We start from the raw sequence: 12,663 nt of genomic DNA, 5'->3' as shown, positions 1-12,663 counted from the left end.
CCATTATTTTTTTCATGGAAAAACCTTAATTTTGTGCTGCTCAGCATAATAAGACTGAGTGCAAACCCTTTACCTGAACGTGTATCTTTTTTTCTTCAGAGGAAGAAATAATTGCATTGAGGCAGTTACTGATTTTTGCCTGACTGCTCTGTCCTTCAATTTATCTTGGTTGCTAAATTACAATTATCACACTCTTATAATTAATATATGTTTTAGATGGACTCAAGTTTGCTTTTCAATAAAGTAGCATCTTTTAAACTAATCAGATTACACACTGAAGATCTGCATTCTTATATATATTCCTCCATGCCAATTTCTCCTTTCCTAATTTTAAAGAAAATTTGGTTCAGAGAGGCAACCACAGCAGCTCAACTACAAGCACTGCTTCTCCTCTTATTTCACCAAGCATCAGCTAAAACATTGTCAGACTTTGATACAAGACATAAATATAATTATGTTAATGATCCCTCTGTCATGATGTGGCCCAACTCTTATTTGTCAGTTAATATGGTCACTGATACATATAGGCAAGAATATTCATTGTTGCACTTGGTCTTATTTTAAAAACACTCTTTTCATATGAAAAACACATTTAAGAAACCACAATTATGAATTAAAGGTATTTTTTCGTGTTTTCTCCAACAGAGAACTGATATTTTAGAATTCAGAGCAAAGTTTTACATCACAGTTCAAGCATTTCCGAAGCACTGTTTCAGAACTTTGAAGTTATTCAGGATCCAGATAACCTTGGTTCCTTTTCCTCTGCATGTCCAAAACAAACACAGGAACTTCCATATGCACAACACATACTCTCCACAGAAGTTCCCTGCCATTGGTTCTTGTACTCTACCACATATCTGCACTTAAGTCAGACTCTGCTTGTACACAGTAGCAGAATTTGCCCCTTCTCTCTGGTTTAGAAGTGCTATTAAAAAAACAAAACAAAACAATCAACAAGAGAAAGGCACCAGTTATAACATCTCCTGCCAAACCTACCTAGCTAATATACCTAGCTGTATCACAATGCTCTAAAGATCTCTGTATTTTCAAGGATTTTATTTGCATACTAGTGCCCTAGATGCGAGATTAGCACTGTTGCACATACTTTTTACGGTAGTTAACCAGCAGAGCTCTCAACAGTTTTTCAAAACTTGTGATTCCAGAATGGTTTTCTGTAACAGCTTTTTGCATAAGTCAAGTTTGGTTATAGTTCTTTCACAGGATAAAAGACAGACTGTGCTACAATGGGTAAGTAACTTATGTTCACTGTTCCCTTTGGCTTCTTTCCCCAGTTCCTCTGTTTAAGAGAGCTGGATTACATACTCATTCCTGATGAGTCACATTCTAGGAATACCAGAAGATACTCAGTTTAATGAATTCATTTCACTTGTCTACAGAATTTACCATTCAGTAAAAAAATATTGTCAACATACGTAAATCTTCCTAAATGCTAACTATGTGTCCATACTAGTACACAACTTGGAAATCAAGAAGTACTAATTGGAAAATCAGAAGAAAAACAGTGTTTAGCCATGCAATGCATAATTTGAAGATTACTCATTTACATAAAGATCTGTTAAAACAAATATCTTAAAAGATGGCACACCATTAAAAATAGTTCAGTTCACTGTTCAAATTCAGTAATTCCAGACTACACCAGAAAGAGGCATTCACAAATGTTACCACTGAATGCGTAAAAAATGGTAGAGATTCCCCTAAAGCCTCATGCAATAAACTGTTTTGAAGATGCTTGGGAACTGCTTGTCCTAGCTGTGTAGGCCATATACAGTAATCTGAAACTGACTCCTTGGATTTGAGAATGGTCCCGAGCCTCAGTATCCAAACAAACAGTCATACTTTCATGTTTAACACTTGGAATCCACCTTCATGCTTTAAGGCAGTGAGCTTTAAGCTCAGTGCACTAAAAATATGCAACTTCTTACAGAAATATTTTGTGGTTTACTGTATTAAAGACTAAAGTTGTTTTTGCAAATTTAAGAAAAGTGTTGAACACATTTTTCTTTCTGAAAACTTTCTACTAAGCAAGCAGTGAGGAATGATGCAGTATCTGCTTGGCAAATCTGACTATTTAAAGGCAGAACAACATTTTTTGAATGCAAGCTCTGGAAAGTAATTTATATCCCTATTTTCCATTCCCTTTTATTGCAACATGCTTTCCTGCCAAAATAATCCATGCAAGAATGCATGAGTGAAGGAATCTGCTCAGAGTTCAATAGTTTACTGTCAACTCCCTTAGTCTGATATATGACTCTTAATTGAGGGAATTGCATCTCTTGCTCTCTTTTTTTTTTTTTTTAGTTTTTAAAAAGATTTTTAGGAGTGGTTCCGAAGAAAGAGATAATGAAGAATAGCTGAAAAAAACAGCATCTCCAGCGCTCTGTGACTAGTTCAATAAAAGCTAGCAGTCATCATTCAGGAAGACAAAGCCTTTGCATTTTGCAAACAGTAAAAATTCTATACTTTCTGTGACTTAGAAGTTACATCTGAAAGTGGATAGATAAAATTGACAAACTCCATTCACACAACAATAATTGAATTCTAAATATATGATACCTGATGTGTTCTAAGTAAACACTAAGCCTACAAGCGTAGCTAGATTCTCCCTTTGCTAGAAGGAGAAAGATTAAAAAAAGAAGGCATAACCTTGCAAAGAATTGCATTTTCAAAAATAACTGTACACTAAAAAAATATTTGGAGGCCCTACAAGAATGCATATTGCAATTGAAAACAACCACAATAAACAAACCCTTATAAGTTAATGGCTTCACATCTATTTCATTTTTCATTATTCTCCAAACAGGAAAAATAAAAAGCATTTCTGAAAACAACTGACTATATATAACATTTCCCACTGAGGAATCCTACAGTAATGCATGCTGTGTAAAGTAATAAATATTTGCAGGATTAAGTTCTAAATATATTTGCTCAATATTTGAGCAAAGTTACCAACAGTTGCCATTGCTTGACAATAAAAAGATAACATTTTAAAATATCAGTTATAAATACAAATTTTTATTATTATTTTCACAATTACTCATATTTTGGTTACCTAAGTCCAAGGTTTTCATCCTGTATTTGAATCTCATAATCAAAAGGTCATTCTATGGCAGACCACAGAACAGAACAAAAGCGTATTTTTCAGAACAATGTTAGCAACACTAAACTTGTATCACTAGCTTTCTCTCTCCTGCCCCCCAGAAGTGCACATGCAGTCACAGTGCAATGACTACAAAATGAGCTAAACTAAACCTTTGGAGACTCTAGGGGGAAATGTCAGTTCACCCAGGATTGAGAGCATTCGAATACTGCATTTAAAACCACCTGTGCTCAACAATTTTATAAAATAATGACATTGCTTCATATGTTGGTAATCTTTGTAGATTTCCATCAGCATTTCAAAGCTTAGCGTTTCAGAAGGAATTCACTCAAAACAGGAGATGTAGGAATAATCACTAAATGTGTGGAAGAACAAATTTCAGTTCCAAAAGAATCCTTCAAAATATCAAGTAAGGAATTTTTGGGAAAAAAGTCAGCTTGAACCGATATTTACATATTCAACTAGCACAAACCAGGTCTCATCATAAGGCCAGCACTCAATCTATATGACTATATATGTGCTCCAAGACAGTGTCTGGAAATATATTTGTGGTATTTAAACAAGCAGGACAAACAGTTGGTCACTGGTACACTTATCACCTTTTGTGCTTTAGATTCTTTTCACAGCACTAATCCATCAGAAAAAAAATACATGCACACAAATAACACGCTGTCTTATGACTCAAGTCTTGCTGTAGTTTTAACCATGTTGCTTAGGTAGAAATTATTTTCTTGCTTTATGGGTTTTTTAAAGCAGAATTCTCAGCACTGTCACATTTAAAAACCTGTTGCTTTGTTTACCATTGTAAGCTTTTATTCACCGACACTTCTCACATTTCCTCCCCGTGGACACTATCTAAGCTCTGTAATGTAAGTTTGCAACTGTTTTGGAGCAATCCAAGTCCCCATAAAGACCAGAAGGTGAAGAAACAATGGGAACACAGGATAGCTGCACCAGTAAATAAGCTGACTGCCCTACATGGCAAGGATTTACCACATAGGTCATCTAGTACTAGAAACTAAAGTTATGCCTTCACTTGACAACTCGCTTACCTCCCGCAATTCAAGCCTCTGAGCCACTGCTTCCAGACTTTCCTGGCCCGTGCTTTCCACCGACAGAGTGAACTCCACAAATTCATTGTTGAGCAGCTGGATACGAGCCACCAAGCAACTCTTGCTGGATACTGTGTAACGTCGAGTTCGTTTCAATTTTAACCCAAAAGGTAGAGGCATCTTCTTTTTCCCCAGAGATGGTTAGTGATAAAGAGCGGCTACCACTGAGACCTTGACAGGGGACGAGAAGTTATCTCCTCTCAAAAGGTAAGGAGCTGTAAAGTCTCCAGAGATCAACCAGCAGCAGCAGTATCCATTAAAGCCAAGCAAGTTTTCCACCAAGGGACAAGGAGAAGAGACATCCACTGGAGTCCTAGTAAGGAACAAAAGAGAAGAAATAAAAGAATCAGAAATACTTTGACTGAAAGGGGAATGGTAACATGGGAAAAATAACATGTATATTTTTTCTAAATCTAAATAATCAGTCTACCTTTCCAAAATGCAGGGCTGTATTCAAATAATGAAATAAGTACCAGAGTTTCTGGTTTTTCCACAGACAACATTGGGTTTTGGCAAGTTGATCTCTTTTTTTTAAACTCACAAGTGAATAATGAGTCTTAATCACGTGTGACTGCAATGTCTTAAAATAAGTATTTATAAACGGAACCGGTATTTAAATGAAGTATGTCTATGAAATCTGAGTTGCCTAAGGTATTTGTAATACTGAACAAAGACATTTTCTTTAAGAGTAAATTCAGCAATCTGGCTTGTTTTTCAGAGTGTTGTGCAGGCTCAGCCACTATCTACTGTTGGATTAAACACAAAACCAAGCCCCATAAATGATAAACCAGAAAAAAAAAGAAAGGCAAGAGAAGCATTAAAACTCACACCTTAGCCATTTTCTACCAGACAATTAAAGTGCAATTCCTCTAATCTTCCATGGATTACAGCAAGCTGTACCATTATTCCTTATGCTAAAGCACTGTATGATGCTTCAGGTTATGCTTTGCCTCACCAAGAGAGTATGTGAATTCTGAGAATCGTTTATTTTCTAATCTTTCCTTGAAAATCATACTCTTACCCAGACTACAGGTATACCTGTACAGGTACACCCATTTCCCCACCTTTTGCAAACACCTTCACGCCTCCTCTCCCGTCAGTTCCATTCCAAGCTTTGCCTTTCTCCTCTTCCAAGTGTTTCCTAGCGCACGCACCCTAGTCTGTGAAATTTGCCACAGCGTCACGGAAAGGTTTGGGCTGGAAGGCGCCTTGAAGATCCCCCCGTTGCGCGCCGCTCCCCGGGGCAGGGATGCCATTCCCTCGAGGAGGCTGCCCTGCCGTGCGGGGCGGCGGGAGCGACCGCCACGCCGCTTCCTCTCGCCGCCGGCTGCCGCTGCCCCGGGCACGGAGCTCTGCCCCTGCACCTCTAGCGGCAGGGCTGCCCCGACGGAACGGGGAAAGAAAACAAACGCCTGCTTTTCTCTTTTCATCTTTTTACAGGCTGGCATGTAATAGTAGCACATATTGAAAGGCACGATTTGATTCCTGAGGATTCTCAGGATGACCACACAGGAGCAACGTGAGGATAGGCATTTCTTTGGAATGGAGGAACCGGAAGAAGCAGTCTTCTCAGCACACCTGTTCTTAAACTCAAAGGTATAGCCGTAAACAAACAGATACCACATTCTCCTTGGACGTTTATACACCCACCTAGAAACTTATCCAACATAACCACAAACTCTTCAGGCTGAAAACCCCGTATCAGACTCCCTACTGCCCAGCCAGCAGCACCGCAAAGAAGAAAGGAAGGTGGAAAGACATTAAAGGCCTAAAATGGGGAGAAAGAGGAGGCAGCATGGCATTTTTCCTCAATGACATCTTTGCAGTCCTACTCCAAAGAATGACCAGAAGCATGTTTCATGACATTGTTTCTGATAATCTTGAAGCAGTTCTACCATTCCACACAATCTCCATCCTCAACAGATACCACCTAAAATCTCAGCTGAATGAGAAAACAATCCTCACCCAAACACCAACTAATTTATTTTTGGGTGCAGCTGTAGAATAAGTAACAAGAAATAACAACCGGTTTCCCTGAAAAATTTAGGGATACAGAGGGAATCCTCACTTTATTACTCGCTCTGCACTTTGATCCTCCAAATCCAGCCCTGCTTGAACAGCATGCAGGGAATGCTCTACAGACAGAAGCTTTTAGTCCCCTGTCCACTGCCAGCACTGGGTTTATTCCTGGCAGAGTAACTTTTGGCTGGCTGACCTCAGCTCACGTCCCTAAGGTCTGATTTTCCAATACATTCTTTGCAGAGTTAGGTGTTTTCTTTGGTGCTACAGCAGTCAGAGAAACCACTTTACTAGTCTCTGAAAGCTACAGTCAGAAATGCAGAAGTATTTCAATCTCAGGTTTTATGGAGTACCACTGAGCATGAAAGACTTTCAATCTTGTATGCCCATACCAAGGGTTAGAAAAGTATTCTAAGAGAATGGAAAAAACCTCCCAAAAATCACTAACCAGAGGCTAACCTGACAGGTGAAATTTCCAAACCATCTAATGCTGACATGAGGCAGCCTCAGACTTTCAGTTATTTCACTACGCAAACTGGTAGCAATGCAAACATAGGAAGGAAGTTTAGAGCAGAATTTTCAGAATGTGCCAGCCAGGAGCATTATGATCTGTTGTTTACATTTAATGCTCCACTGAGCATTTACCCTAAATTATTTCATTTTAGTATGTCTGACGTAGTCTTCATGACTTCTGACACCCATTTATAACAAGAAAAACTTAAGTAATTAACTTCCAGACCACGTCACAAAAGAGGAACTAAAAAAAAATTTAATAAATTTTGTAGAATTAAGGCAAGTTTGCTGAATAACACCAGGGTATCATTCAGTATCTTCTACTGCTAGCCATGTGTAGTTCTTGCAAACACAGCTGTGCTGGTTTTATTCAGCAGCTGTGCATTCTGCAGTCCTAGGTGCTCTCAAATTTGCCTGCTGCATTACTTTAAATTCAGACCTATCTGCATTGTTTTAAGCTACTTTAGCAAAAACTCATGGCAACGTACTGTCAGGAGTTACAAGTCCAACTGATGACCTTTACAATAACAAGCCTTTATTTACCAAGCCTGGAATTTTCATGCAACAGCTAAAAATGTCTTTAGTGGCCAAACTTTGTACCTTTATATTTCAACAAAAACCTGTAGTTTCAAAAATACTATATTAGAATTTCAGCAACATGGCCGGGACTAATGTGTGATTACTAAGCATTGTGTGTATCTTTCTCCTTTACCTTCACCTCCCAGTCCCCCCTCACTTATTAGCATTTTACTTTACAAATATTTTTGAATAGCCTGCATGAATGATGGTAATCAAAATAAAACTGCAATTTATTATGGTGAAAAAGGGTTCCCTATTACTTCGCATTCTTGAAATACATATATTTATATCAGAAATATTTGGGCAGCCAAAAAAATAATCAGAATACTCCACCCTCTCCTTGTTTTACCAGTTAATCTTTGACATGACTCTTGGACTGAGAGCAGCAGTAAGTGCGTATCTCAAACTTCCCCCACCTCCAGAAGCACAGTCCCACAGCCTTTACTTTTCGAAAAGTAAATGGTTGAAACTCTCCAGCCTTGCGGTACACAGCAGAGATCAGCCGCTATGTTTTTACTGTGCCCGCTGTCTTCCCCTTACCTCGCACAGCGATCCAAACACACCGGGTCTCCTTTCACATACGTGTACCCGAAAAAAAACCCCACCGCTCCAAGACTTCTTCTCCCGGAGCCATCTCATCTGTATTCCTCGGGAAGTGACTTACTGTGTTCCTCTTGTCCGAAACAGCTGCTATCTCGGCTAACCCACCTTCTTCTCAGATCACTCATAGTGAAAACATTCCTCACTTCCTGTCTCAAAAAACTTGCTCTGGATATCATTCCACTGGGTAAAGAGCTGGGGGGTGGAAGAAAATACTACAACAAAATAAACCTGTGCCAGCCAGCTCTTCAAGCGGCCTCTTTCATGTGACGCTGATCCGCATGAGCGCAAATTGCGTTCTCAGGAGTATTTTCAAGTCGGCCGTCCCTGTGTGCCTCTGTGTGTGTGCATTTAATTTCTTTTCCTGGAGGCGTTCCCCTCGCTCTATCCATGCGGAAGGATACGCTGAAAGAATTAAAGCGAAGGCCCGTATGCTTGTAGCCCATTACCTCAGAGAGTTGGAATGCCTGGCAGGGAGAATGTCAGCAATGAACAGCTGCTTCTCTGGCTACAGGGGCACTACAGAAATAGGGGTTACAACAAATAGCAGGCAATCCTTGCTTTTTTTAATCATATGATCATTTATTTTAAGCCTTTCCAGTTAAGGCAAATATCTTACCAAAATTCTGTTGGTCTTGTTTTCATACAGCTTGAAAATATTTTCAAGGTTTAATTCCTGTGTGCCTTACCAAATGACCTATGCACATACACTTATGTCCTTGCAAAGTTTCAGCTGTTGGCGAGATACACAGCAAAAAAAATGCAGACTAAAAGCTGATCTTTCAGCCCCTGCCTGGACTTAAAAACTCCCAAAGGTGTCACTACAAATTATATCCTTAATAACAACTGCCTTAGCAAGCTTTAAATGCATATAAATTCAGGAATATTTACAGTGTTCAACTGTTTAATGCAAACACCATAAGAGGAGCTGTGCTCCAGTCTCACAAGCATATGAAGACCTCTGTGGATTTGTGTGCATGTGAAATCAACGATTGTTTCACGCAGTTTGGAATATTATGGCTCTCCACATTGAGTGAACCAGGCAAAAGTATACAGAAACTTGGAACCAGTCAGGGATGAGGAAAAAGGTAGAGTATGTGAATGCTGACTAATAACTGTAAAACCTAGAAAGTGTTTTGGTAATGTAAAGTGCATAAACATGCTACTGTCTGAGCAGGTTTAACCTGCAGGTCAACTATGCAAATAGCAAGTTGTTCACAAGGACACTAATCTCAACTGAAATATGTAGGTAATTTTGTACTATAATGAATTCTTCTGAGTTATTTCTCCTAGACACATCGTCTTTCCCGAGATCAGAGGAGTTTCTCTTTTTTCCCCTCCATACATCAGCCATAATTATGATTAGCAGTTCATAAGCAATATATAAAACATTAGTTGGGGGAATCTTACATTGAGTAAAATTAACTAACCTTGAACTAACCTAAATGGATACCCTTTCCTAAAGGTTTCTGCTAGAGGACAGAACTGCAGTTACTTGCCGGAGAAAACTCACTGATACAATGTATGAAAAATCCAAGCCATGAAAATTCGGGATTACACAGGCAACCCCTCCTATTTCTAAACAATTAATACTGGAAACAAAGTCTGAATTCTCTTATCTGTCACATTTCCTATTCTAATTCTTCATCACACCCTTTTCCTGCCTGATTCCCTGCCTAGAACTTGCATTTATTAGACTTTCTTTGCTTTCCATAGTTAGTACTTGCTGCATTTTTCTTCTTTTCATTTACACTAAAAACACCTCATCTTAGAAGAGACAGCTAGGACATTGTCAGTATGCTCCTCTGCAGCCTCCTTCTTCTTTTGAAGCTCATCACATTTTCATTCACAAATACTTTTTTTCCTCTGCTTTTTTCTTCTTATAACCCCAGTTTGTGTCCTAACTTTGTGTTTTTCAGCACCTTTTCCATTTTGCCCCACCTAATTTTTTTAATCTCACCACCTTTATATTATTACCTCTTTGCTCCAACTCTCAACTCCAATAAAAGGGACAAAGAGACAAAGCCATCCATGAACATGTGATGGACTCTGATAAAGACACATCAGTAAGACCTAGAGTGATTACCTGAGGGCACAACACTGAGCTTCTGCTTCCCCCTTTAAGCCCTGGTCAACACTCATGACATTCATGGTTCTTGACTTCATCTTTGCCGTACTCTTTATTCTGTTGTTGAAGTTTATCTGAGGAGACAAATAAATTCCCACAGCTGAATTTTGCACCCCTGGTTCTATAGGTACAATGGAAATTTTCTGCCCACTGGGTTGAATATGGCCTGCCCATAGTGGAACAGGGATAAACCTATTTGTTTCTCAGAAAAAGAAAGACATCCTCCCTTCTGAGATAGGTTTTTGGAGGGTTGGTTTGGTGGTTTTTTTTTTTTTCCTTGGTCCAAATATGTGATTGCAGTTTGAGTTATCAGCCAATAGGCGGAAGTTCATGCAAATACTCACCTTATTTCAGTTCTGGAGGAACTCTCCCACATCTGGTCTTTGTATTGACTAAAGGTAAAACAAAAAGTTGGAAGCAGAATCAGGCACTCTCCAGGAAGAAAAAGTGGTATGCAAGTACATACTTCTCAGCCTAGTAGAAAGCTAGCCAGTTGTAATAAAAACACAGGCAAGATAATCCGGAAACTAATAAAAGGTGCAGCAGTACAGGCGCTAGCAGCTACTCTGTCCTGAAGAAAACTCAGACAACCAGCTCTGGTGGACAGCAACCCAAGTTTAGCAAGTAACTTTGGTGAGAACCCATGGTTCCCTGGTTTTATCTTTTGCATGTTTTCCTCTGATTGGTTAATATTTTGTCTTCTTGTTTTATGTATGATTATGTATATTCATTTTCCTTCTTTAATATGTATTAGTGCTAGAAAGTTCCGTGTTCCTTGACGCCCCATTGGATCCTTTCCTGACTCCCTCCAATGTGTTGTTCCCATTGGTTCCCTTCCTGTCAATCCCACCTGCTTGTCTCTATCCCATTGGCTGAGATCCCCTTCCCCACCTAGTCTGTACCCAGTATAAGATCCCTGGACCCTCCCACCTATTGGTCTCTTCGTCCCTGTCTTTTCATGGGAATAAACCTGTGTGGAACACCTACGGAGAGTCCCCTCTCTTTAATTCTTTACCTTCGCCTCCGTGCCTGCTCAACAGCGACAGGAGGATACAGCCCCTTTTGGGTGAGGAGCTCTACCCCGTTTTCATTGTGTGCTGGGCACTGAGTGCCGCCTTCCAGAGGGGTTTCAGTGTTGACCTCCGGGCTTCTTTGTGTCGGCACATGAGGGGTAAAACCCCCTTCTGCCAGCTCCCAGTGGCTGAAAACCCCTCCAAAAAGGGGCTTTCCTAAAGTGCTGAAACAATGAAGAAGTCGTGTGGGAAAATACCTTAATTTACACCGTACAAAATAGTAACTTCATGAACTGAAAAGTCAGAATACCGCTAATTCTAAATGTGAAAGCTGTTCGCTAAACAAATTCACTTTATTCATAATGTTTTGTCTCTGAAGCCTTCCTGTTTTTTCATCATTCTATTTCTTATTTGCAAAAAACCAAGCGATGGCTGGGTCTATATGCATCATTATATACTTTTGATGGTAGTAGGGAGGAATGCTAGAAAAATGACCATACCATATGTCTATTACATGCTTGAAGCCTGCAATTTCACGTGTGCAAGATTAATTTTTATTTACAAGGTGCAATAAAGTGTCGAACAAGTTCTATTAAGTAGCTAATGAAGGTTATAGAATTTTCCTATTAGAAGAAAATAGGTAGTGTTCCTACACAGAATGTAGTGTGAACTTGAAGCAATGATCTCCTGTTGTTATTTGCAAAGGAAACTTTATTCAAACATAGTAGCTCTTTCTAAAGTAAATCCCTTACTTTTGAAATAAACTTAATTCTTGTTTCTGTACTGCAATAATTATTTTTCTTATTCCAATAATAAAGTAGCACAACATATTTGAAATCTTAAGAAAGTAAAATGTGTCTCTTAAAGGTTAATGTGTAATGGTGTTATTAAACTAATTTGTTATTGATTCCATCTCACTGTAACACCAATATATTATAAGTGGAGTCAGGCAAACAGCTCAGATAATTAGCAACAATTAGTCTAAGCTATCTCTGTATGATGTTTGATTTGTATTAGGAACAGTGATGCAGAAAGTGATTAATACAGCTGTTAACTACAATGCCTGGAGTTTATTTTAACCAGTCGCATTACTTGTAAAAGACCCTTTATCTGTAGGCTGGGCTTTCTATAATATTAGTACTCACTAAATCAGCTGAAGTTAATCTGGGGCAGTGGTGCAAAAGATAAATTGTTTGGCTCAAAAGTTATTTTTTGCTTACTATTATGTGTACCTTGTGGGCTTTTCTCCACAGAGTTCTTCCTCCCCCTGCAGCTGATTCCTTGTAGCAGTAAGACCAGTGGATTCTTGTACTGGGTGTGGAGGGGCTACAGGGGTGATGTCTGCGAGAAGCTGCTGGAAGCCTCCTCCATGTCTGATAGAGAAAATGCCAGCCAGCTCCAGGATAGCCCTTCCACTGGCCAAGGCCAAGCTCAAGCCCATCACCGACATTGGTAGCGCCTCTGGGATGACATTTTTAAGAAGGGTAGAAAAGTCGTTGCGCAGAAGCAGATTTCAGCCAGAGTGAGGAATGAAAATATGTGAGAGCAACAGCTCTGCGGGAGCCAAGGTCAGTGCAGAAG

At 39.4% G+C, this 12,663-nt stretch overlaps 1 protein-coding gene across 4 annotated transcripts in view; it reads right to left on the bottom strand.

The window, feature by feature from the left end:
- The window catches only part of PTPN21 (protein tyrosine phosphatase non-receptor type 21), a 46,177-nt gene extending 37,861 nt beyond the window's left edge, over positions 1 to 8,316 (bottom strand). For 2 of the 4 annotated variants that reach the window (XM_048307999.1, XM_048308002.1), the window contains exons 1-2: positions 7,882 to 8,316; positions 4,171 to 4,543 (exon numbers count right to left, since the gene is read on the bottom strand). In XM_048307999.1, coding sequence (XP_048163956.1) covers positions 4,171 to 4,350 — 180 coding nt within the window. In that variant the 5' untranslated portion in view covers positions 4,351 to 4,543; positions 7,882 to 8,316. Of the gene's footprint in view, positions 1 to 4,170; positions 4,544 to 5,294; positions 5,493 to 7,881 lie in introns of those variants that run through there. The other 2 variants (XM_048308000.1, XM_048308001.1) reach the window with 2 other exon arrangements.
- Positions 8,317 to 12,663: the final 4,347 nt, after the last annotated feature.

This window comes from Corvus hawaiiensis, chromosome 6 (assembly GCF_020740725.1).
Source record: "Corvus hawaiiensis isolate bCorHaw1 chromosome 6, bCorHaw1.pri.cur, whole genome shotgun sequence".
Taxonomy (NCBI): Eukaryota; Metazoa; Chordata; class Aves; order Passeriformes; family Corvidae; genus Corvus; species Corvus hawaiiensis.
This window is presented reverse-complemented; position numbering and strand designations above follow the sequence as displayed.